This window comes from Nicotiana tabacum, chromosome 7 (assembly GCF_000715075.1).
Source record: "Nicotiana tabacum cultivar K326 chromosome 7, ASM71507v2, whole genome shotgun sequence".
In the NCBI taxonomy this organism is placed as follows: domain Eukaryota; kingdom Viridiplantae; phylum Streptophyta; class Magnoliopsida; order Solanales; family Solanaceae; genus Nicotiana; species Nicotiana tabacum.
This window is the reverse complement of record NC_134086.1, coordinates 24,156,684-24,183,751: the sequence shown is the minus strand read 5'-3', so window position 1 is coordinate 24,183,751 and position 27,068 is coordinate 24,156,684. Positions and strand designations below refer to the sequence as shown.

The 27,068-nt window shown below is 38.7% G+C and overlaps 1 protein-coding gene across 1 annotated transcript; it reads left to right on the top strand.

Moving 5' to 3' along the window:
* Positions 1–10,728: 10,728 nt before the first annotated feature.
* On the top strand, positions 10,729–16,803 carry LOC107762961 (probable plastid-lipid-associated protein 6, chloroplastic). The gene is given in 4 exon segments (NM_001324778.1): positions 10,729–11,025; positions 14,240–14,476; positions 16,181–16,307; positions 16,421–16,803. Coding segments are annotated over 4 exon segments (831 nt in total). The 5' UTR covers positions 10,729–10,773; the 3' UTR covers positions 16,636–16,803.
* The last annotated feature ends 10,265 nt before the right edge of the window (positions 16,804–27,068 follow it).

Below are 27,068 nucleotides of genomic sequence, written 5' to 3'. Positions count from 1 at the left end.
ATAGTTTTATTGTAAAGCAAGGATAAGTGTTAATTGATACTTTATTGTGTCAATCTATACGGGTGCTAATTACTCCCTCCGATCCACAATAAGTAGCCAGTTTGCTTTAGGTACACTCATTGAGAAAATACTAAATTCTAGACAAAAATAGTTAGTGTGACTAAATTACCCTTAATTAAATGTTGCAACATAGTTATAGTAGCATTTACTTCTCTTCTCAAATGTGAGGAGTAAATGATTTTTTAGGAATACGTACATAAGGGTAATTTTGGAAAAACAAGTTGAATTTTTTCTTGATTATATAAATTGATACTTATTTTGGACCAAAATAAAAAAGCAAATTGGACATTTATTGTGGACCGGAGAGAGTAACTATTAAACTCATTAGCTAAGAATAAGACCCTAGTCCGTAAAACTTTTTTAATAGGAAAAGTAGTAAATTCTATTTAGAAAAATAATATCTAGGAGAAATTACCAGGAAAGAGAAAAAGTTGCATAACTTGGTGACATTTTCTTTTGGCTAAATATCCCTTAAACTTGAGATGTTTCGTAAGATAGCCATTTCTATTTGATCATTGGCTAAGTTTGGTGTTATGAACTCAACAAAACTATGCCTTGATTAAATTTCCAAATAAACTGATTACAATAATGCAAAGAATATAGTCATAAACTAAGTAAATAGCAACAAAAAGATATATGTCACACAATATAGTTGTTGCATCAACAAGCATGTAAACATTAATTAGGCATTGTCCTTCATTGAAGCACCCGAAGAAAAACATTTTTTTTCCCAACACAATGGCAGCAGATACAGCTATCTTAACTTCAATCCATGTTACCTCAAGCCTTCCATACAGTATGTTCTCAAGTAAGGTAGTAGAAGCTAATGCAAGTTCTAGGTGCACAAGACCAATTTGATACCACAACCATCTCAGTTGTAATGTCCTTATGTCCACAATGTCCAGCAAAACTTTAGCATGTGGTCCTAGATCATAGGGGCAAAGGTCGAAGATAGAGTCTGTTACATAGGTACCAAATGGTATGTCTTTGTATTCCTCACGACCGCTGCAATCAAAGATATCTGTGAATGAGCTTGAATGGAGTACTGCACATGCTATCAACAACTTGCAACCTTGTTTTGTTTGGCTCCCAATGGACATCGTTAGCATTAGTAAATCGAGCACACTTATAACCTGCTCGGGATGCATAGGATGTTTCATGTTGAGTAACACATGATTTATCAGATTGTTGGTGTAAGTGTGGATGTTGTCTAAAGTAGCATCAAGACCAGTAGATTCGCCCTTTGATGGTCTGCCTGATATAGTCATCATAACAATCAATTTTAGTGTCATTCGGAGCAGCCATTGCACAGTAAACAGTGACCTCAAGTGCATCACTATTCTTAAGCATCCCGAAATCAAGCATTTTCTTTGCTTCGCCTCCCGCATCGGCTGGCTGACAAGCCAAAAGTGTCCGCAACTTTGTTTTCTGCCCAGATTGACTAACTTGATCTATATTCTTAGAGACAATCATATCCACAAGCAATTGCCACCCTCCCATTGTTGGAACTCCACCTATTACTTCAATAATTTTGTAACCAATTCCAATCAGTTTATCTACAACAAGATTAAGGTCACTTGCTCCACTTCTTTCACGTATCTTTATAAGTTTTCTAAGAATTCCAACACTAATGGCATAATTATTAGAAAGACCACCCATAACAGTTCTTATGAGAACAGTTTTACCCAAATAGTTCATTGTTACCAATTCGTATGCATCAGCAACATTTCGCAGCTGATGTTTTAGAGGTATAATTCTTGAATTCCACCAGGTTGACGTTATGAACTTATCATGCGCCAAGTCACTTGAAGCAGAACAGAATACACAACTTCTTGTAACTTTAAGGAGTGTGATAAACAAACTAGAGCGAGGATCAAATGGAAACTCACATCCAAATTGATCAAATGTAACTTGATGCAAGGATAAACCAATTTTAACATGATTAAAACCACTTAAATAATCGAATATCCCTATGTCAAGACGTAGACATTGGCTGTGACTGCAAGAAGGAAGCACACAAGGCAGTGCTAGTTGCTTATCAACCATGACATAGTCACACTTAATTGCAGAAAATGTATGAATCATTTCATCAAACACCTAGGTTTCATGCTTGACTGTATGATTCTTCATTGAATCTTCCACTTTCATGTCAAGTTTCCTATTGGGTATTTCAGCGAATATCTGGCAGCCATAGCTTTTTAAAAGTTCCTCCTCGCGATTATAGTTTCCACCATCTCAATAAGTACTTCGGACTCATCTGCAGGACTGTAGCATTCACTATCCAAATCAGAGTCAACCTCTGTTGCTGATATCTCCTCTGGTTCGCACTTATTGTCCAAAGACACAACCACATCCGGATTCGCAGAAGCTTCGGGAATCGTCTTGGACGAGGCAGACAACTTGTTCTCAATGTTGCTGAGAATTCTCAGCATATGCTTGTTATTGTCCATCATCGCCATCATCAGCCCCCGGATGGCATCGAGGTGATAATTGATAATAGTAGAAGAGTGTTGGAGTCGATGGGTTTGAGGTAGACAATTTGGTTTGAGGAATGTTTGGTATTTGGACGTGAGGGTTTGATAATTTGGGCCTAATTGTGGTCTACACAATTGGGCCTGGTCACCCGGCCCACTTATGGGTCTGCCCTGTCCAGAATATAGTGTATAGCACATGAGGCAGACAATTTGTTTTGAGGAATGTTTGGTATTTGGACGTGAGGGTTTGATAATTTGGGCCTAATTGTGGTCTACACAATTGGGCCTGGTCACCCGGCCCACTTATGGGTCTGCCCTGTCCAGAATATAGTGTATAGCACATGCTACACTATATTTTAGTTATTTTTCCCATATCTTTTGTATTTAATTATTTGCTCCATCCTTGTATTTCTTTTATGTGCAACTTTATCCTAGCAAATAGGACATTGCCACTTGGCAATATAGGATGTTGCCCTAAAACATTCCTTTTGTATATAAGTTGGGATTGTACACTTAATAACATACAATTATTCATCAAATATACAAAGCAGAAATCTACAGTTCCTTTCATGGTATCAGAGCAGGTTTAATTCTGCTATTTTTTTCTGCTTTCTCAGTCATAAATCAGTTTTTTTTCTTTTTCTCTTAATCTTATCTGATATGGGTACTTCACCAGAGTCAGCTGATACTCTAGCTTCTGCTTCTGCTGTCACCACTAATGTTCCTGCATCTACAGTTACCATTGCTTCAGGAGTAATTGACTCTACTCACCCTTATTACTTTCATCCTTCTGACTATCCAGGGATGAACCTTGTATCCTCAACTTTTGATGGCAAAGGATATGGAGGTTGGAGAAGGGCAATTATCATTGCCTTGTCTGCAAAGAACAAGCTGGGATTTATGGATGGTACTCTTATTATCCCTAAGACTGATCCTGCAATCCAGCAGGCCTGGGGTAGATGTAATGATATGGTACTTTCATGGCTTCTTAACTCCTTGTCCAAAGAGATAGCTGAAAGTGTGCTCTATTCACAGAGTGCAAAGGATTTGTGGAGTGACCTGGTAGACAGATTTGGACAGGCAAATGGAGCAAAGCTGTTCCAATTACAAAAGGAATTAAGTTCAGTAGTGCAAGGTAATTCAAGTGTATCAACTTACTTCACCAAAATCAAAAGCCTATGGGATGAACTAGATGCACTCAATACATTTTCTGCTTGTGTTTGTGAGTGTGAGTGTGGTGCAAAAGTCAAAAGCTTGAAAGCACACCAAGATGAGAGACTATTGCAGTTCCTAATGGGACTAATGATATATTTATTGGGGCAAGGAGTAACATTCTATTGTCATCACCTTTACCTTCCATTGGACAGGCATACTCTCTTGTGATTCAAGATGAGAAACAGAGGGAGATACATGCTACCCCTGCATACTCAGGGGAATCTGTCTCATTCATTGCTACAAACCAACCAGGAAATTTCAGAAAATTTAATGAGAACATGATGCAGAAAACAAGTTTTGAATCTAAGAAATATTTAGGAATTTGTTCCTATTGCAAAAAACCTGGACATAGCATCCAGAAATGCTATAGAATTCATGGGTTTCCAGCTGATTTCAAGTTCACAAGGGAGAAAAGATTTCAAGGAGGTGCCCAGGCAAACAAAGCTTCCTTCTCAAATGAAGAAAATGAACAGGGAAGTGCATCAGGAGTTCAGAATCTCACCAAGGAAAATGTGGCTGAGCTGCTGCAGCTTCTTCAACAAGTGAAAGTGGGACATTCCAGTGCAGAGACCTCTGATGTTGCAACAAATGTGAGCTATGCTGGTATGACCAATTTATGTGAAGATTTAGCCTGTTTAATTCAAATCAATGATGAGTCTTGGATATTGGATAGTAGAGCAACAGAACATATGTCTTTCAACAAAGATTTTTTTACAGATTTAAAAACTTTGGCTAAACCTCTCATGGTAAAACTCCCAAACTCTTACAGAGTTCAGGTCACTCATTCAGGAACTATTTCTCTTTTGCCTAATCTGATTCTTCGAAATGTTCTTTACATTCCATCCTTCAAATATAATCCGTTGTCTGTGCACAAGTTGTGCAGACAACTCAAGCAATATGTTTTATTCACACCTTTTTTCATGTTTTCTTCTACAGGGCCCTTCAGTGAAGAGCCCACTGGAGATTGGTAAAGAGGAAGGGGGACTCTACATTCTCAGATCCAGACATACAACACCAGTGTCTAAGAGTTCACCTAAATTTAGAAGTGTTTTTATTCCAAGAAGGAATTCTGTTTCCAATCTTAGTTTGCATTCATGTTTTAGTTTTTCTGATTCAGTTGTAAAAGAGAAGCTATGGCACTACAGATTAGGCCATATTCCCCTTAGCAATATGAAAAATGTTTCATCAGTTTCTATATCCAAGTGTTCCAAATTCTCCACTCCATGTGTTATTTGTCCTATGGCAAGGCAGTCCAAACTTCCTTTTCCCTCTAGTTCTATTTCTACTAAGAAAGTGTTTGAATTAATTCATGTGGATACCTGGGGACCATACAATAGTGCTACATATGATGGTTTTAAATACTTCCTTACAATTGTTGATGACTTCAGTAGAGGCACATGGACCTACCTACTAACCAACAAATCCAATGCATTCACTATTCTAAGAGGTTTTATAGCTATGGTAGAAAGACAGTTTAACAGCAAGGTGAAAATCATAAGGTCGGATAATGCTTTTGAATTGGGAAGTGGTAAAATTCAATCAGAATTTTTTGAGTCACTAGGTATTATTCCTCAAACCACTTGTGTGTCCACACCACAACAAAATGGAGTGGTGGAGAGAAAGTACAGGCATCTTTTAGAGACATCTAGAGCCTTGTTATACCAATCATATCTGCCTACATCATACTGGGGTGACTGCCTTCTTACAGCAACCTATTTGATCAACAAATTTCCTTCAAGTGTCTTAAAGCTTAAGACTCCTTATGAAGTTCTTTTTTCAAGCAAGCCAAATTACTCTAACCTTAGATGCTTTGGGTGTTTATGTTTTACTTCTACTGTCTCAATCAAAGAACTAAGTTTGAACCAAGAGCTATACCTTGTGTGTTCTTAGGTTATCCTCATGGAAAGAAGGGTTACAAAGTGTTGAACCTCAAGAATTTGAAGCCTTTCATTTCTAGAGATGTTGTATTTCATGAAGAATTCTTTCCATTTGCTTCTATTAAGTCTAATTCTTCTTCTGAGATTTCTTTACCCACTGCTCCAGTTTCTGCAAGTCATCAGACTCCTGAACCTTTACCTTTTCCTATCAGACCTCACACTAAAGCCTCCAAAGAGGCTACTACATCATCAAGTGACTTCTGTTCTTCCCCCATTTGTTCAAATCATCCTAGTTCACCTATTCCCTGTATCTCTCCTTCTAGTTTCTCTCCAGATTCTCCAGTAACATCTAATCAACCACATACATCTGCACCAGTTTTTTCTTCTTGGATTCTGATTCTACGATGGATGTTCTTATTAGGAAGTCTACCCGACCACACACAGCTCCATCTTATCTCAAAGATTTTATCTGTAATGCACTCCAACTCACAGATGTTAGCAACTCTTGCTTTCTCACACCAGTTAAACCTACTTATATATCTTTTAGTGGACTATCTTCTACCAATCAACATATGCTAAACACATTGTCCAATATACAAGAACCTACTGACTATTTACAGGCAACACATCACCCAGGGTGGCAAGAAGCAATGAATAAAGAGATTGAGGAACTTGAACTTAATATGACTTGGGAAGTGGTTGAATTACCACCCGGGAGGAAAGCTTTACCATGCAAATAGGTGTATAATGTTAAACACCATTCAGATGGGAGTGTAGAAAGACTAAAGGCAAGATTGGTCATTAGAGGAGACATACAAAAAGAGGGAATAGACTTCAATGAAACTTTTTCACCGGTGGTGAAGATGACCACAATCAAATGCATACTAGCCACTGCCGTAAAGAAAGGATGGGGTCTATACCAGCTAGATGTGAATAACGCTTTCCTACATGGAGATCTAAATGAAGAAGTGTACATGAAATTCCCACCCAGAGTTGTACCTACTTTACCTACTCATGCATGCAAGCTAAAGAAATCAATTTATGGGCTACGACAAGCATCTCGTCAGTGGTATGCTAAACTTACAACTGCTTTGAATTTTAAGGGATTCACTCACTCATTCAACGACTATTCTTTGTTCTTTAAAAGGTCAAATTCTTCCATTTCTATAGTGGCTATCTACGTGGATGATATACTTTTGACAGGAAATGACACTACAGAACTACATGCTTTGAAAGAATTTCTCAATCAAGAGTTCAAAATTAAAGATCTCGGGGACTTACATTTTTTTCTAGGCATGGAAGTTGTCCGAGAAACAGATGGACTTCTCCTTTCTCAGCGCAAATTCACTTTAGACCTTCTCCGAGAATTTGACTCTCTGCACTTGTCACATGTTTCTTCTCCACTCGATTCGTCTACTCGTTTGTCTACTCACATAGGGGAACCAGTGAAGGATCCCACCTTGTATCGTCATCTCCTTGGCAAACTTAACTACCTCACTCACACCCGCCCAGACTTATCCTTCACTGTCCAGCACCTCAGTCAGTACATGCAGAACCCTCGACAACCACACCTAGATGCAGCACTCCGTGTTCTTCGCTATCTGCTCAAAGATCCTGGGCTAGGGCTTTTTATGTCTGCTTCCTCCTCCTTCAAGCTCCTAGCTTTTTGTGACTCCGATTGGGCCACCTGCCCGGATTCGAGGAAGTCGGTCAGGGGCTTTTATATTTCCCTTGGTACCTCTCCGATCTCTTGGAAGTCCAAGAAGCAAACTTTCATCTCGCTTAGTTCCGCCGAAGCAGAATACAGATCTATGCGGCGAGTGGTTGCAGAGCTCACATGGTTGGTTCATCTTTTTGAGGATTTGTCAATTCCTATCTCTCTTCCAGTCCCTCTTCACTCCGATAGACAAGCAACAATTCACATAGCAAAAAACCTTGTTTTTCACGAACGGACGAAGCACGTTGAAATCGATTGTCATTTTGTACGCGACCAATACCTAGCTGGGCTGATTTCGTTAACCTTTGTTCGATCTTCTGCCCAGTTGGCAGATCTCTTCACCAAACCACTCGCCGGACCTCTTCATCGTGATCATTTGGGCAAGCTGGGTGTGTTATCTACCCCCTCCAGCTTGAAGGGGGGTGTTGGAGTCGATGGGTTTGAGGCAGACAATTTGGTTTGAGGAATGTTTGGTATTTGGACGTGAGGGTTTGATAATTTGGGCCTAATTGTGGTCTACACAATTGGGCCTGGTCACCCGGCCCACTTATGGGTCTGCCCTGTCCAGAATATAGTGTATAGCACATGCTACACTATATTTTAGTTATTTTTCCCATATCTTTTGTATTTAATTATTTGCTCCATCCTTGTATTTCTTTTATGTGCAACTTTATCCTAGCAAATAGGACATTGCCACTTGGCAATATAGAATGTTGCCCTAAAACATTCCTTCTGTATATAAGTTGGGATTGTACACTTAATAACATACAATTATTCATCAAATATACAAAGCAGAAATCTACAGTTCCTTTCAAAGAGCAGGGAGGCATGGAATCCGAGACAATGAAAGCATATGAACTCATCAGGACGATGCCTTGATTAAACTTCCAAATAAATTGATTACAATAGAAAATGCAAAGTATATAGTCATAAACTAAGTAAATAGCAACAGAAAGAATGGAGACGAGGAGACATAGCCACAGAGAGAAATATACAAGAGAGACCACGAGAGGGGAGTTTTCCAGATAACAATTCCCATAATCCATCTAGCTAACCCCTAATGATTTTAACCAATTTCTGATTGCACTTGTGGGGCATGGATCCTAAATTAATCTTTTTAAAGGCCTTCTAGTCCTCTGGATTCTTCTTAGCCCAATAACTCTTCTCAGTCCAATATATTATTTGGGCTGATTCATAACATTTGGATATATGGAATTTTTACCTCCTATAGCAAATGTTGATACCTTATTTATTTTAAATAAATACCCTTTTAAAAAATTATATTCCATAGTTACCTTTTGCTTTTTATAGCCAAATATTTATTTATGGTTATCTCCTACCCTTAAGCCATAAAATATTCTTTGTATTATTTTTCTCTCTCATTCTTTTAGATTTTTCTCTATACCCTCTCTCTCATTAGGGTTGTTCACTAGAGTTTATTATATGAGTGCCCATATTTTCCAATCTCAATTCACCTACAATTTCATCGTTTCCCCTAACACTAAATTCCTCTGTCTCTATTTTTATCCGACCAACTACTCTGGATTCAACAAATCTGAATCTATTTTCTCAATCACTGCTAATCATTATGCCCTCTTGAGTAACTTAGCTTTCCTCACTGTTTTTGCTAGTGACGATGATGAGTCTAGTAAAGCAATTCGAAAAGAATATGTCATCAATGGTGAAGAAAATTAGGATTTGTTTCGAAACAAAGACGACGGAGTTTTGGGCTGAGCAACTTGATTTTCTGTTAATATATTTCAAGGAATTTTCATGTATTTCATTGTCTTTTTTTTCATTGTAATTCAACGTATCTTGTTGTATTCCATGTATTTCATTGTATTCACTGTCTTTTTTTTCATTGTATTTCAATATATCCCGCTGTATTCTATATATTTCATTGTATTCACTGTTTCGCTATATGCCATGAATGTATTCATATATTTTTTTAATTGATATAATTTATGTATTCAGATGTATTATATAATTTCTCTAAAGATTGCTATATTTTTGGGGTATTTTTCGGTTGAGAATCTCTTTTATAACTGAAAATACAAAATTTGTGTATTATAATTGAGTTTGTTGAGTTATATTAGGAGTCTATTATGTTAATTGATTCACTTTCTGTTTTAAAAATAGTCTAATCCCCTATTTCACGCCGTGAATACAGTCGAATACAATAATCTGTCTAGTTGTAATCCCATGTTTCACTCCATGAATACAATCGAATACACTCGAATACAACAACTGATTAGTTGGACTTCCCTAATTCACGCCTATTTTTGCTACTGTATTCATGAATACAATAGCTTAAATACATCAAATACTTCTTATAACCACAGAAAATGTACCTATAATCCGTAATATAACAAATGGTATCTGTAGATGGCCAATTACTACTAAAAGATAGTGCTTTATGAAAATTTCCCTATATCTATCTTACAAAGTGTGTCAAGTTTAAGGGACTATCTAGGTATTTAGCCATTTCTTTTCATGCAACTTTCCGTCCCAAAGTTTTTTTTTTCCCTCAAAAGAAAATAAAATTCCAGCAAAATCAATTAAAACCCCAAAAAGAAAAGAGAAAAAGAAAATATAAACGGGAGACTACAAGCATCTCCACATTTCATTGTGCCCACATTGCTACTGTATACTACGAGGGGTCGTTTGGCTGGGAAATAAATTACCCAAGATTAATTATTTCGGGATTAGTTATTTCGAGATAAAATTCAAAAATAGTTAGATTTGTAATCGAAATTTAGCCACAATTTCTAAAGTAATCGAAATTTAGTCACTTTTTATGTAAAGATAAATGTGAACGAAAACGCTGTTCAAAATTTTGGAAAATATTCCAGCATAATATACTAAAAGTTCATATACATGTGCTCCAATCTCCAGTATATTATGCTAGAACTTTTCATGTGTTGGAGTTTCAACATAATATGCTAGAAGTTCATACACAGGTCCACCCAATCTCCAGTACATTATGCTGAACTTTTCGTGTTGAAGTAAAACAATGACTGTTTTTTAATGACCTTACAAACGTTGACTATTTTTCAATTACCAATCCGAAAATTCGCTAACCCATACTATTTTTACGTTATTCGGAGATTTTTATCCGATCTTTTTATAAGGATAAAAAAATACCATAATTTTGGAATAACTAATCTCGTGATTAATTACATTATGACTAAATATAAGATAAAACTATCTCAAATTTAATCCCAAAATTAATTATTATTATCACTCGTACAAAAGAGCCCTACTAGTATCACAAGGCACGTATTAGACCACCAACGCTATGGGAAACTGGGTCCCACAGATATTGGATTCTACAGAAAACTAGACTATTGTTACCTACCACCAATCAAAGATCGCTCCTTTTTCTATTCACAAACCTTTCCAAATATTGAGCTGAAATTAAAGCTCAACAATGGCTTCTCTACTTCAGTACTCTACACTTCCTCTTTCTAATAATCATTGTTCATCTTCGTTACCATCTTTAACTTGTCATCTCTCAAAAAGAAGCAATAGAAATACTCAAAAATTATTAGAGAAAAAGAAGTATCATATCAAGAAAAGCTTAATTTGCCAGTCGGGTATTGATGAGCTCGCATTCATTGAGTTACCTGGTACTAAAGAAGCTAAAGCTGAACTTATTGGGTCTCTCAAACTCAAGTTATTGGTACTTAACAACTCTAATCTTCTAGACCCTTCTATTTCTTGATTTACTCTTTTTTGTTTTAACTTCCCTTTTTCATTTTCTTATATTGGATTTAATGGGTGTATATTAGATTGTTTGTCCTGATTTTTGGTAATTATCTTATTTTTTTGTGGTACATAGGCTAGACTATTTGCTCTATTGGTCCCCTTTTAGTCACTTTCATTTTCTCTTGCGGTACTATAGGATTTTATACCAGAAGATGAAAGTAGCTGAAATGAAGATGTTGAGGTGTATGTGTGGACATACCATGAAAGATAAGATTAGGAACGAAGTTATTAGGGACAAGATGGGAGTGACATCTGTGGAAGACAAGTTGTGGGAGTCGAGACTGCAATGATTTGGGCATGTGAAGAGGACAGACATTGATGCCCCGGTCAGGAGGTGTGAGAGGTTGACCATGGCGGGCTTGAGGAAGGGTAGGCCAAAGAAGTATTTGGGAGAGGTGATTAGGCATGGCATGTCGGTGAGCGATAGGAAGGTGTGGAGGTCGAGGATTAAGGTGGTGGGTTGACAGGTAGTTGTGAGTTTCTCCTAGGTTTACTGTAGTACTAGTAATATTCTTGTATTCTTTTATTCCTATTTCTTTATTACTTCATTACCTTATTATATTATTGTTGTTATTGCTTGTTGCTTTATATTTACTGTTTCTTAAGCCGAGAGTCTATCGGAAACAACCTTTCTGCCTTTATAGGGTGGGAGTAAGGCTGCGTACACATTACCCTCCCCAAACCCCACGTATAGGATTAAGCTGGGTTTATTGTTGTTGTTGTTGTTGTACATAGGATTTTATAACATCTGTGTAATTTAACCCATTATAGCAGTTTGTTTACCATTCTAGGTATCAATTAATGGTGATTAAACATAGTTACCTTTATTTAAGTAAAAAATGATGCATATAAGTTAAACTCTTCTAAACATTAATTTCTTCCGAGGGTCTACCGGAAACAACCTCTCTGCCTTTTTAAAGGTAGGGGTAAGGTTTGCGTACGCACTTGATACTACCCTTCCCAGACCCACTTGTGGAATTACACTGTGTTTGTTGTTGTTGTTGAACTCCGCCCATGTTAGTTTGTTAAAATATAGCCGATCCCAAAAAAGAGCTGAGTAATATTGTGGTAGATTGACAGGTATATAGAAATAGTCAGTCGTTAGCCTAAATTCGAGGGTAGTGTGTGCACATAGCTGACCCCAATAGTTTGGGGTTGAGTAGTTGGCTTGAATTGAATTTCTTGGCTAGATATCTGTTTTTCTTTTCTGGCATGTCTGTTATATGAGTGTATTGATATGCAAGTGATACTCAACTTGTTTGTTACCACCTAAACAACTCGAATCACCGAGGAATTAAATGTGATGAGGTAAATGATAGATCAAGGCTAAATCTACCTCTATTGCTGCCCTCTGAATTCATACATAAAAGCTGAAACTTAGTTTGTGATTCAGAATTTGGAATTTGACCACATGACATATTTTGCATTCTAGTAGACTCGCACCTTTCGCTTTTCCTTCAAAGATACTGAGGACGGATTGAATGCGTTAATTCCTTGCACAAACATTACCTTTTAATTGAAGTGCCTTGAAGAGACATGCTTAATACCTGAGAATTGAGATGAGGTCATATAAAAGACGTGTAGAAATTGGGTTTCTCGTAACCTGCATCCATATCTATTTTTCTATTTGACAACAATTTCTTTCTAGTTGACCTTTCTTCTTGATCTGGATGAATTAGGAGACTAGAGAGTATTATGGTTGCAGAGACATCTGTTGTAACAGTGACAACATGATATGATCATCAGCACTATTATGACAGATACCTCTCCTTACTGAAGAGATATTTGTCAATGGTGCTGATGACCGTACATCCAATGTTGGTAGATTGCTGTATACAGGAGAAGCAGATAACTTTTAGGTGAAGGTTTGGACATGTTTAGGCAAAAAAGAACCATAAATTAGTGTCTTTTTGCAACTGAATGAGGATCCAAGTGATTACCGATGCTTGAGTTTGAGAATCAGAGAATACATTGTGCCAGTAAATTCTTTGAGCACAAAAATTAAAGGAAGAGTACAAATGAAGAAGAAACTCCAAATCGACAATTTTTTCTCCAAACATAAAGAGGAAATGAATATGCTACCTACTAACCTTCTACCCTAATTCATGATATATCAGTATGTGTTTCCTAAATGAAAAATTCTTATCAAAATATTTTTACTAATGTACATGAGTATTAGTCACTCTATGAAATGCTGAAGGTTTAGCCTTAGTTGAGGATCGTAAGTTGTAACCGTGTAGAAAGAGTATGGGAATGCAAGGTGCAGCACGTCGAGTGCTAACAAAGTAGTTGATTTACTGGCAAACATGGAACATGCAAATGGGGAGGAACTAATGCTGCTCAATCAAGTCCCAGAGGAGGCTAATGAATCAATTAGGAATGATCATTCAGGTGGGATTACTGTTATTAACTCTGTCCCGTTGGACCACCCATGCAACAACAATAACATCTACTACTAAGCCTCAAACCCAAACAACTACTATATTAATCCTCATTGACCATGTTTCTCCATTTAAATTATCCAGCACCATCCTTGCAATTAAACTAAAAGTAATAATTATAGAAGTTACTGCCTATTGTACAACCATTGTACCATTGAAGGATCTGTTTAGACTTTGAGGGAGAGAGACTGAGATGAATGGAGAGCTGATATGGTTTCGAATATTAGAACGTATTTTGTTCTACTTTATTTGGATCTTGGATTGGCATGATTACAGCAATCACTACTGGAATGGCAATGTCTAAGGACAAATAAAAGATGTGGATTTTGCTAGAAAATCCTATTATCCCCCTTCAATTGCCAATCAACTAGCTTTACATGCTAAGAATGTCATGGTTTAGCACATCTAAGTACAATGGAATGATTGTTGATCTGGTGTCAAAGATGTATGCACCTGATGTTGCCGTCACTATGAGCTTATGCCTATCTCTATGATGTAGCACTTTCTTAGCTAGGTCCAATATTTGGCTGAACCGTAATCATGAAAGTATAACTGTCCCTGCGAGGAATTGCGAGTATTTTCCATCTCTTCATACTGTTTGAAGTTTTTTCCTCTTTTCCATGGAAGTTAATCTTTTTAATTACAGCAAGTCAGGTTCCTCTTGACAAATGTGTTGGTCACTTGCAGAGTGCTGTTTCTGGGCTAAACAGAGGTCTTGCTGCGAGCGAAGAAGACCTAAAGAAGGCGGATGCTGCTGCCAAGGAGCTAGAATCCTGTGCAGGAGCTGTAGATCTCTCAGCTGATCTCGATAAACTTCAAGGGAGGTGGAAATTGATATACAGCAGTGCATTCTCAGGTCGCACTCTTGGAGGAAGTCGTCCTGGACCCCCCACCGGAAGACTTCTTCCCATTACTCTTGGTCAGGTAAACTAAAAAAGAAGGATCCCTTTCATTTTGTCATTTCCACGCATCTGTCTGTCTTCAGTTACAAACATGCATACAGTGGTTAACCATGAATTAAAGAGAACAAAAGGAGGTCGTGCAACATTTATTATAGGCGAAATACATAAACCGTCCCTTTAAGTTGTCCACAACGACCAAACAAACACCTCAATTGAACCCTTTATCATTTAGACACTTCAAGTGACTGTTAAGTAAATCAAATAGACACCCGAGTACAATAGAGCAAATACGTGAGTTACACTTGCCCATGATGTGTCAAATGAACCAATCAGTGAACGACACGTGTAATTTATAATTAAAACTTAACACTTATAATTAACAAAAAAAAGAAAACAACTAATTAAACACAGATCTTTCCATTAGACCCCTTCCCCTTCCCACCTTCTTCTCCAACATGCCCTATACTCAAAATTTATCCATCCATACTTGAAATTAAAATTTAAATCTTTCCATAAAACTAATACAAATATGAAACAAAAGAGAATAGCCAAAGCAGAGAATCCACTATGGAATCATTGACCGACCTCGCCGGAAAAAGCTCATCTCTTTCACCGGAAAATTGACCTCCAAGCAAAGCCGAAAGAAACGATTCTACTAGAATGTTCAGTCTTCTTTCTCCGTCATTTTCTTGGTCACGAATTTGGGCTTATTTCACTTTTGTTTCTCTAATTTATTATTTTGGTGTAAAATTATCGGCCGATTCAAATAATTGGTTGTTGTTTGTGTGTTTCTGTTGGAATGAAGGTATTGTTAGATGAAAGAAGGTGTTTATCTAGTGGAGATTTGGTGGTTTTTCGCAGCTATTGTTGCTGCAATTTTGCTGCTTTTTTCGGCTAGCTGGGGATTAGTTTTGGCTCGACGGATATAGGTGAAGCTCTGGAGGTTATGGGCAGTAAGTTTTTTGATGAAAGGTGACATGTTTTAGTGATTTAAGGTGGCTTAGTTGGAGCTTTAGTGGCTGATTTTCATGGAAGCTATGGTGGTTTCATGGTGGGTTGCACTTGAAAGAAGCAGAGAGGCTAAGCTTAGGTATTTCATGTTTTTTCTTTAAAAAAAAAATAGGCTGTAAAAATGTATCACGCGCTCAAAATTTGGTTAGCAATCACGCATATGCCACATCAGCGACATGTGTTTACTTGATCTGAATAATAGAAACTTGAAGTGTCTAAATGATAAAGGTGTCAATTGAGGTGTTTGTTTGGTTGTTGTGGACAACTTAAAGGGGCCGTTTATGTATTTCGCCATGTTATGAAGAGAGAACAGAGACTGGCATTATATTCTGAGGTGGATAAAGTTAGTGATTTCGGAGTACAAGTGCACCCACTATGTCATTATAATGAGTTCAGACTTAAGTGTAAATATATTTCTTAAAAGAATTTTCAACTCTCTCACTCTACATGCGCGCGTGTGTGTGGCACGAACCAAGAACCTCAACAAGATCAGCCCTTGATTATATTCTGGATGAGAAGTTGCGTTCTTGGAGTCCTCATATCCAAGATTTGCTTTCGAACATTTCACGCTAGTTTTTCTGTTGCAGTTATAAGGATCATTATATCCATTACTTTTAGCTTACTGCAGAGCAATGTAGAGTGTTCTAATTACTGCATATGTCAAGCTTAATTTATTGATACACCATCGCATAACATACTGATTTGGTTTGATCAGGTATTTCAAAGAATTGATGTACTAAGCAAGGATTTTGACAACATAGTGGAGCTTGAATTAGGTGCTCCTTGGCCTTTACCACCTGCTGAGTTGACTGCCACTTTAGCCCACAAATTTGAACTGATAGGTTGGTTCTGTGTATTCTCATAGTCTTTTGGACCAACAACATTTCTTTGGTATTATTGCTTCCCTTATTGCAGTTTCCTGATTCATGTCATGTTTATATATTTCCACAAATAGGATCATCCACGATTAAGATTACATTCGAGAAAACTACTGTGAAGACAACCGGAATCTTATCACAGCTCCCACCATTTGAGGTGCCTCGGATACCAGATCAACTCAGGCCACCATCTAATACAGGAAGTGGTGAGTTTGAAGTTACCTATATTGATTCTGATACACGCGTAACAAGGGGAGACAGAGGAGAGCTTAGAGTTTTCGTTATCTCATAAGATGGGCTGCAATAGATATAGTTTTCCTACAATATTTTGTTGCTACAATTTCATGTACAATATATCAAATGTATAGATATGCTCAACATTATTCTGCTGGTCCATATCTAGCAAAGTTGTAATGTTACTGCAAATTTGAATCTGTATACAGTAAACTCGATTTTGCGACTAATAGATGGTGCAAGAAATTTAGCAGTGTTATCTCTAGGATACACGAGATTAAAGAAAGGCAGCCGGACTACATGTCGATGTTGTAGCCTTACCTTACATTTCAAGAAGAGGTTGTTTCCGTAAGTTGAGCTCGTGCTCAGAGGGCGATAACTTTTACTGTTGTGCCAAGGCAATAATAATCAACAGAAAAATATGGAATAGTAAAAGGTATCATGCCAAGATTTTGATACGGGAAAAAGAGAATTCACTCTGTTGAAGATGAATACAGTATTTCACTGTAATGAAAATAAAATACAATTGACTAATTATTCAACAATTGTGTAGTGAATGGAACTGTCAATAATCTTATCCAAGAGAGATGTGGTATTTGGCAACTTGTTATGGCATGCTAACCATAGAACGTGTAATTTTATTTAGCCCGTTTGGACATAAGAAATTTTTTCCTTTTTTTAAAAAAAATTTTCACTTTTTTTTTGAAATCATTGTTTGTTTATAAAATTTTCAATTTTGACTTGAAGATCCATTTTGGAATTTTGCAAAAATTTGAAAAGCTTCAAATAGCTGTTTTTCAAAATTTTCACTTAGATCACTCATAAAACTTCTAAAACAACCCAATATTATATCCATGTCCAAACACAACTCTAATTTTCAAATACCATATTCACTTTGAATTTTTTTTTCACTTTTTCTTGAAATTTTACAATTCTTATGTCCAAACGCCCACTAAGAGTCTGCAATCCAACTAAGGCATTTGTTATTAACATCATTTCTGGTTAGAGAGAATGATGGTAATTAATTAAATCTAATTCGTTGTATAGTTGTTCAATTAAAAAATGCACGTGTACAAATTAGTCAACTTCTAATTTTTTTTTAGATTGTTAATATGGCTATTTTTGCCGCTCACATACCTCTAAGAAAGTGAGCACATGTTCAAAGGTGTATTTATTCGCTTTTGAAATAGTTTAGGGAGTAATAAAATCTCCGTACATGTCGAATGTGCAACTGAAAATCCGGCTTAAACCTAAGAAAGTACTTGGGCTTTTCCCATAGAATAATAAGGAGCTCATTATTGTAAAATATATGGATGTGTCATTTGTCACATGTATCATCTTAATTCTAGAGCAATTAGAAAACATGTGTAATGATTCATGAATCAAAGTGAGACTTGCCCATTATTTATATGTGACGCTACACATTTCTAATTTTGTCGTTTTGGTTAAAAGAAAATAGATTTCAGTGATATGACATCTCAAAATCTTTGGAAGTTCTATATAAGAGATGGAGAAGCATGTAATTATCTTCACTTTTTTTCTTTCTTTCTGTTGTGTGGATCATTTAGCAATGTTTTGAAGTTCTTATAAAAAACTTCATTAGAGGACCATAACTTTCTCTTTGCCAGTGTTACTCTTATGTAATGCAAAAAAAAAAAAAAAAAAAAAAAAAAACTTTCAAATACTTTATTTAACAACTTCAACTAAATATTGTCTAAAAGAATACTAAACCTTAACTAAAGAAGGCATAAAATGTAAGTTATTTGAAAAAAAAGTACTCCTATCTCCTGATTTATTAATTTCCCAGTGTACCTTTCTTTACGGGAGGATAAATGTTGTAACATTGTGGCTGTTTATTGCTTCACACTCTCTTTATTTCAGGTGAAATTAAAATTTTTCCGTTTTATGTTTCACCTAAGGGTGTCTAACGGGTGGGCGGGGCCGAGTTGGGCAGAAAAAATTAGTAACCGTACGGGTTGGGGTCTGGGCCGGTTACGGGTTGGGGCTTACCGGGTTCGGGTTCATCCGGATAAAAAATGAACCGTACGGGTTACGGGTACAAGGAGCCGGGCCGGGTTAGTGTATTTTTTTTTTGTATTTTGTATTTTGTATATCTATTGTAAGTTATATTAATATAAAGTAAAAATATAAAGAATACAATGAAGATGAGAAAAAATTGCACTTATAAATTGCAAGTGCTACATTTATTTCAAAATTCAAACTTACAAATTTGCATTTAACAAGTAAATTAACGAAAAAGAGTAAAATTAAATTTTCATGCATAATAATACTTCAAATTAATCTAGCAAACTAAAACATTAAGCATAAATACGTCTAATAATTTTAAAATAACACAAATTGTCTCAAATCAACTTAAATACGAATTTCTGGAGGACGCTCAAGACAACTCTTCATATGTCTCCTTAAACTGCATGCGCCACACTTTGGACGGAGATTTAAGACTAGACCACAGTTCTTGCACTTTACTTTCTGAACTTCTTCATTTTCTTCTACTACCTCAAAGTGTTCCCAAACATATGTGCGCACTCTAGAAGTACGGGGCATGATTTAACTTGAATTGAGAATTGAGATTGAGAAATGAGAAATGAGTGAAAAAAGTGAAGAAATGAAGAAAGGGGAGGGTGTATTTATAGTTTTACAAAGGGTTAAATTTATAATTACAAAAAGTGTTAATTTTTAAAAAAAACCCAAAAAGGGCTAATTGTACAAATCAGCCGTTGGGCAACGACTCCTTGGCAGGTGACCGTTGCCAACGGTAGGCCCAAATAAGCCAATAAATAATAAAAATAAAAAAATAAAAAAAGAAACTAGCCTTTAACCGATCTGGGCCAGTCCGGTCCGGGCAGGTTTAACCGGTTCTACAATATTTCTGTTGACCGAGTCTGACCGGTCCGGGTAATCGGTTAAAAATAGGTGAATGGACCAACCCCCTTACCCCTTTAATCCAGCCCCACCCGACCCCCTTGTACCCGTTTGGTCCGGTTCCAGTTTTAACCGGTCTGGGTCGGTCCGGTTACGGTTAAACCCGACCCGTTAGACACCCTTAGTTTCACCTACTGTCTATGTTAAAAGAGCCTCAAAATATTTTAAAGCAGGTCGCATTTAAGTGACCCAAATCCCACACCCACTTGTCAAAAATCAATTTCAAATCAGAACTCTAACCGGTTGCGAATTTACGGGTGAAATTGAAAAATAGGCAGATTTACAAGTAGTAATTGAAAAATAGCTACAATTTCAAAAGGAATTTAAATTTTGTCACTTATCAGTTATCATGTAAAGATAAATATGAACGAAAATACTATTCAAAATTCAGAAAAATATTCCAGCATAATATACTGGAGTTCGATTTTTTTTACATGTGAACTTCCAGCATAATATGCTGGAAGTTCATACACAAGTGCACCAATCTCTATTATATGTGCTGAAACTTTCCGTGTTGCAGTAAAATAGTGGCTATCTTTCAATGACTTTGCAAATGTTGGCTATTTTTCAATTACCATTCTAAAAACTGGCTAGCCCGTGCTATTTTCACCAAATTTAGAGCATAAGCCACAGGTTTACGGAATTGAGTAACTTTATCTTAGACCTTATATACTATTATATATTAAGAAATTCATAATATTTATAAATATTATCGCGATAAAAACCTATAAAATTCAAATTCTGAATCCGCCTCTAGCTCTCCTAGTTTAGAAAACTCATGTGCACAAAGCATCCTTTTTTAAAATCAAAAGAAATATTTGATCTACACCTCAATTAAGTCTGATGAAATTGATTATATAAATCTTATGTATTTGTTCAGCTTTATTATTTACTAAACTATTCCTCATTAATTTAATGCATGTATAAATACAACCTTCTTTCTCCTTTTCCCTTTTTTTTCTCTACCGTCTTTTCTCCTTCTCCTCTTCATCTTTGTGTAAAACTTAAAATCGAAAGACACAAAAGAGAAAAATAAAAAATTGAGAATTTTTCATAAAACACTGTCTTTTAGTGGTAATTAACTATCTATAGATACCATTTGCTATATTACGGATTGTAGATACGTTTTCTGTTGTTATAATGTGACGACCCGACTGGTAGTCTTAAGAATTAATGCCCGATCCCCTATTAACTGCTTTTCCCAAGTTTATTTCTGCTATTTCGATTTGTCGGGATGTTTGGTTTTGAGTTTCGGAGAGTTTTGGGACACTTAGTCCCTAAATGAGAGCTTAAGTGTTGGAAAACTGGCCGTAGTCGGAACAGTGTGAAGACGGCCTCAGAATGGAAATCCGATGGTTCCGTTAACTCCGCTAGGTGATTTCGAGCTTAGGGGCGTGTTCGGATTGTGTTTTGGAGGTCCGTAGCTAATTTAGGCTTGAAATGCGGAAAGTTGAATTTTTGAAGTTTCCGGTCCGATAGAGAGATTTTGATCCAAGGGTCGGAATGGAATTCTGAAAGTTGGAGTAGCTCCGTAGTGTTGAATGTGATGTGTGTGCAAAATTTTAGGTCATTCGGACGATGTTTGATAGGCTTTTTGATCGAAAGCGTATGTGAGAATTTTGGAGTTTTTAGGCTTAAATGGATGATTAATTCGAGGTTTCGAGGTTGTTTTAGGTGTTTTAAGGATTGGTACAAGTTTGGATAGTGGTTTGTGACTTGTTGGTGCCCTTGGTTGAGGTCCCGGAGGCCTCGGGATGAATTCGGATGATTGACGGAAAGATTTTTGGAGTTAGAGTTGCAACTTCAGCTGCTGGTTCTGTCATAACCGCACCTGTGGTTTGGGTTCCGCAAGTGTGGTGCCGCAGAAGTGGCTCAGAGGTCGCAAAAGCGGTTTGAGGCAAAGAGGGAGTCGACTGCAGATGCGGTCAGGTAACCGCAGAAGCGGCCCCGCATCTGCGGTAGGGTAGTTGCAGGTGCGGAAAGTCCCTCTTTAATGAAATGTCGCAGGTGCGACCTTGGCTCCGCAAAAGTGGGACTGCATCTGGGCTGCAAATGCGGAAATTGCTGGGCAGAACATATAAATTCTTGCCTTCGCGAAATTTAGCCATTTTTCATCTTTTTCAAAACGGGAAGAAGCTTGGGGAGCACTTTTCAAGAGGGATTTTCAGAGGAGTCCATTGGGGTAAGGTCTTTGGTCCTTAAACTCGTTATTAGAATGACTCTTATCAATTTAAGCATGAAAAATTTAGGAAAATCAGTGGTAATTGGGGGGGTTAGGGTTTGTATAATTGGAGACCTTTGAGTGATGATTTGAGGGACAAATTGAGGTCAGATTTGGTACTTTTGATATTACTGAACCCGTGAGAGTGAGAGGGTTCTAGAAATATAAATTTTATCCGATTCCGAGACGTGGTCCCGAGGGGCATTTTGGTCATTTTACTTAATTTCGCGTATGAGCTTAGAATTTAATTGTAGAATCAGTTACTTGAAGTGTTATTTACATTATGAAATTGAATTGAATAGATTTGGGCTATTTGTAGTCGATTACTCGTGGCAAGAGCGTGATTTCAGATTGATTTTTGAGCGGGTTCGAGGTAAGTGGCTTGTCTAACCTTGTGTGGGGGACTTTTCCCTTAGGATTGATATATTTGGTAATTGAAATGCCTTGTACGTGAGGTGACGATTGCGTACTTGTGCTAATTGTTGGAAAGCCGGTTTTCTTTAAGTAATTACTAGTATGTTTCCTTTCCTATTTCTATTACTTGCACTATTAAGCCTGTTGTTAACTTAGGAAAACATGTCTAAGTGACTTAATTGCTTTACTTGCTCAACCTGCCTTACCTGAATTCTGAGCAACATGCTAGGCTAGAATCACTTGTTGCCTAAATATGAAATTTTGCCATTCTGTGTATTTTCTTGTTGCTGCCATGTATTTATTTTGGGACTACGGATGTGGGATTCCGGTAGCTCCCCCTTGTCTGTTTATTTTGGGACTACGTATGTGGGATTCCGGTAGATCCCCCTACACAGTTATATGGAACTATGGGAATGCACCCGATAGATTCCCCCAGTACTGGGTATTTACATTTGGGACTACAGAACGGGATTCTGGTAGATCCCCGCGCATTATGAGTTGAACTACGGGACGGGATCCCGGGAGATACATTGAATATGTACATATGGGACTATAGGACGGTATCCTGGGAGATCCCCGATTGTTATTATTGGTGCTAAGCTGTATTTTCTTTCCGTGTTTACCTTGTTTCTATATATTTGTTGCTGTCCTGTACATTATGTGTTATTCTACTGTTATAATTATTTATACGGTTATGTTCTATACTGTTGATCTTTATATTTTATTCAACCTCAGTAGGGCCCTGACCTTCCTTGTCATTACCCGACCGAGGTTAGGCTTGGCACTTACTAAGTACCGTTGTGGTGTACTCATGCCCTTTCTGTGCATGTTTTTCATGTGCAGATCCAGGTACCGCTACTCAGGCCTACCATCCTTGAGGGAGGCGACTGCTCTAGAGACTTTGAGATACATCTGCCGTGTCCGCAGACCGAGGAGTCCCTTTCTATTCTAGCTGTTAAACATTGCCCTTTTGTATTTTTCTTTCTTGTTAGATATTCTGGAGTTAGACTGTTAGATATTCCAAAGGCTTGTGTTTCCGTGAGTTTTCGGGTTTTGGGATATTGCATTAGATTCTGAGAAGTTGTGTTGTATATGCCAAGCGACATTTTAAATATTTTTTTATTCGGTTATTTTTTGGCTTTTGATTATTTCTTCCGCAAGTTTCATTTATTTTTCCGCATTTGTTAGGCTTACCTAGTCGTAGAGATTAGGTGCCGTCATGATGGTTCACGGAGGGCAAACCGGGGTCGTGACAAGTTGATATCAGAGCTCTAGGTTCATAGGAGTCATGGATCACAAGCCGGTTTATTAGAGTCTCACTGATCGGTACGGAGACATCTGTACTTATCTATGAGAGGCTATGTAACTGTTAGGAAAATTCCACTTTATTTGATTTCTTTGTCGTGCGATATTTTGACATCACAATTCTAAACTTCTGTCTTCTATTCTCTCACGGATGGTGAGGACACGTACTACTCGAGATGATCAGGCACCCGCGCCCCTACTGCAGCCGTCAGAGGCCAGGGCCGGGGTAGAGGCCGAGGACGCGCACGCGGTGCAGCCAGAGCACCTACGCGAGCTGCCGCCGAGGTACCACCAGCAGTCCCAGTCGGAGTCCAGGCACCTGACACGCCTACTGCCACTGCTACTCCAGCTCTTCAGGAGACTCTGGCACAGTTCATGAGCATGTACACCACTCTAGCTCAGGCAGGGTTGCTTCCCCTTGCTGCAACCACATCTCAGGCTGGGGGAGGAGTACAGACCCCCCCGACCGCACTCCTGAGCAGTGAGTGCATGCTAAACAGGTCTCTGAGATTATTCCTATACCGCCTGCAGTGCCCGAGGATAGGCCATCGACTTTCGAGGAGGAGCAGCTGAGGCTTGAGAGGTTTAATAGGTACAAGCCACCTGTATCAACGGTCTAGCATCGGAAGATGCTTTGGGATTTCTAGATGAGAGTTACTGCATTCTCCGTACCATGGGTATATCAGGATCGAACGGGGTTTCCTTCACTACCTTCCAGCTTCGAGGAACCGCCTATGAGTGGTGGCACACCTATGAGTTAGACAGTCCGGATGAGGCTACTTCGCTGACTTGGACTCAGTTTTCAGATCTGTTCCTGAGAGAGTATGTCTCTCAGAGCCTTAGAGACATATGGCGCACAGAGTTTGAGCATTTGCGCCAGGGTACTATGACTGTCTCAGAGTATGCTGTCCGTTACACCAGTTTGGCTAGGCATGCACCAGCCTTAGTTTCTACTGTTCGTGAGGGGGTTTGCCGATTTATTGAGGGCCTTATTCCCAGTATCAGGTCTAGCATGGCTCGTGAGTTGGAGATGGATATTTCTTATTAGCAGGTGGTGAGAATTGCTAGGAGGATTGAGGGTATGCATGCTAGGGAGAGAGAGGAGAGGGAGGCCAAGAGGTCTCGAGAGTCGGGCCATTTCTCTGGTGCCCGTGCCCCAACAGCAGGTCATCATAGTAGGTGTTATATGAGTCGCCATGTTCATTAATCTCTTCCAGCAGCCAGTGGTATTCCAACTCCTCCTAGACCTCAGGAGCCTTATTAGGCACCTCCGGTATCTAGCGCGCCTCCTGCGTGGGGTGCTTTTAGAGGTCAGTCCAGCAGACCTGACCCAAGCCAGTCTCCACTGCCACATCCTCCCAAAGCTTGTTTTGAGTGTGGTGACACCCGTCATATGGTGAGGGATTGCCCCAGACTTGGGAGGGGTGCACCTCTACAGGCTTCTCAACTAAAGCGTGCCTCGCATAGTTCTCAGGATATAGTCACAGCTCCAGTTGCTACCCCACTTGCTCAGCCAGCTAGAGGTGGAGGTCGGGGAGGTAGAGGTTGCCCTAAAGGGGGAGGCCAGGCCAGATACTATGCCCTTCTTTCCCGTACCGAGGTTGTTGCCTCCGATTCTATCATCACAGGTATTATACTGGTTTGTCATAGAGATACATCGGTTCTATTCGATCCAGGCTCCACTTATTCTTATGTGTCTTCTTATTTTGCTCCACATTTGGGTGTATCTCGGGATTCTTTGAGTTCCCTTGTTTATGTTTCCACTCCTGTGGGAGATTCTCTTATGGTGGACCGTATCTATCGGTCGTATTTGGTTGCTCTTAGTGGTTTTGAGTCCAGAGCCGATCTATTGTTGCTCAGTATGGTAGATTTTGACATTATCTTGGGCATGGACTGGTTGTCACCCCATTATGCTATTCTTGATTGTCACTCCAAAACCGTGACGCTGGCTATGCCAGGTGTACCGCGTGTTGAGTGGAGGGGTACTTTAGATCACACTCCTAGTAGAGTTATTTCTTTTCTTAAAGCTCAGCGTATGGTTGAGAAGGGGTGTGGCGCGTATTTAGCTTATGTGAGAGATATCAGTATTGATACCCCTTCAGTAGATTCAGTTCCAGTAGTACGAGATTTTCCTGATGTGTTCCAGTAGACCTTCCGGGCATGCCGCCTGATAGAGATATTGATTTTGGCATTGATCTGTTACCGGGCACTCAGCCCATTTCTATTTCTCCGTATCATATGGCTCCTCCTAAGTTGAAGGAGTTTAAGGATCAGTTACAGGAATTGCTTGACAAGGGTTTTATTCGGCCCAGTGTATCACCTTGGGGTGCTCCTGTCTTGTTTGTGAAGAAAAAGGACGATTGTATGCATATGTGTATTGATTATCACCAGTTAAACAAGGTTACAATGAAGAACCGTTATCCTTTGCCTCGTATTGATGATCTGTTTGACCAGTTTCAGGGCGCACTAGTGTTTTCTAAGATTGATTTGCGGTCAGGTTACCATTAGTTGAAGATTCGGGAGCCAGATATCTCGAAGACTAGTTTCAGGACTCGGTGTGGTCATTACGAGTTCCTTGTTATGTCATTTGGGCTGACCAATGCCCCAGCAACCTTTATGCATTTGATGCACAGTGTGTTCCGGCCGTATCTCGACTCGTTTGTCATTGTCTTTATTGATGATATTCTGGTGTATTCCCGGAGTCGGGAAGATCATGAGCAACACCTGAGGAATGTGCTTCAGACTCTGAGAGAGAAGAAGTTATATTCTAAGTTCACGAAATGTGAGTTTTGGTTGGATTTAGTGGCATTCTTAGGCCATATAGTGTCGAGTGAGGGTATTCAGGTGGATCCGAAAAAGATAGAGGCCGTGCAGAGTTGGCCAGACCATCCTCAGCTACCGAGATCTGTAGTTTCCTTGGATTGGCGGGCAACTACCGTCGTTTTGTTGAGGGGTTTTCATCGATTGCAGCCCCTATGACCAGACTGACCTAGAAAGGTGCTCCGTTCCAGTGGACAGATGAGTATGAGGCGAGCTTTCAGAAGCTCAAGACAACTTTGACTACAACCCCAAATTTGATATTGCCTATAGGTTCAGGGTCTTATACGGTCTATTGTGATGCTTCGAGGATTGGCCTCAGAGCGGTGTTGATGCAAGACGGTAGGGTAGTTACCTACGTGTCCAGACAGTTGAAGATACATGAGAAGAACTACCCTGTTCACGACCTTGAGTTAGCTGCCATTGTTCACGCCCTGAAGATTTGGCGCCATTATTTAAACGGGGTTCCCTGTGAGATTTATACTGACCATCGAAGCTTGCAGCACCTGTTCAAGCAAAAGGATCTAAATTTGCGCCAGAGGGGGTGGTTAGAGTTACTAAAGGACTATGATATCACTATTCTGTATCACCCGGGCAAGGCCAATATGGTGGCCGATGCTTTGAGTCACCGGGCGAAGAGTTTGGGGAGTTTGGCTTATTTACCAGCATCAGAGAGGCCTATGGCAATGGATGTTCAGGCCTTAGCGAACCAGTTTGTGAGATTGGATCTTTCGGAGCCCAGTCAGATTCTAGCTTGCGTGATTTCCGGTCTTCCTTATTTGATCGTATCA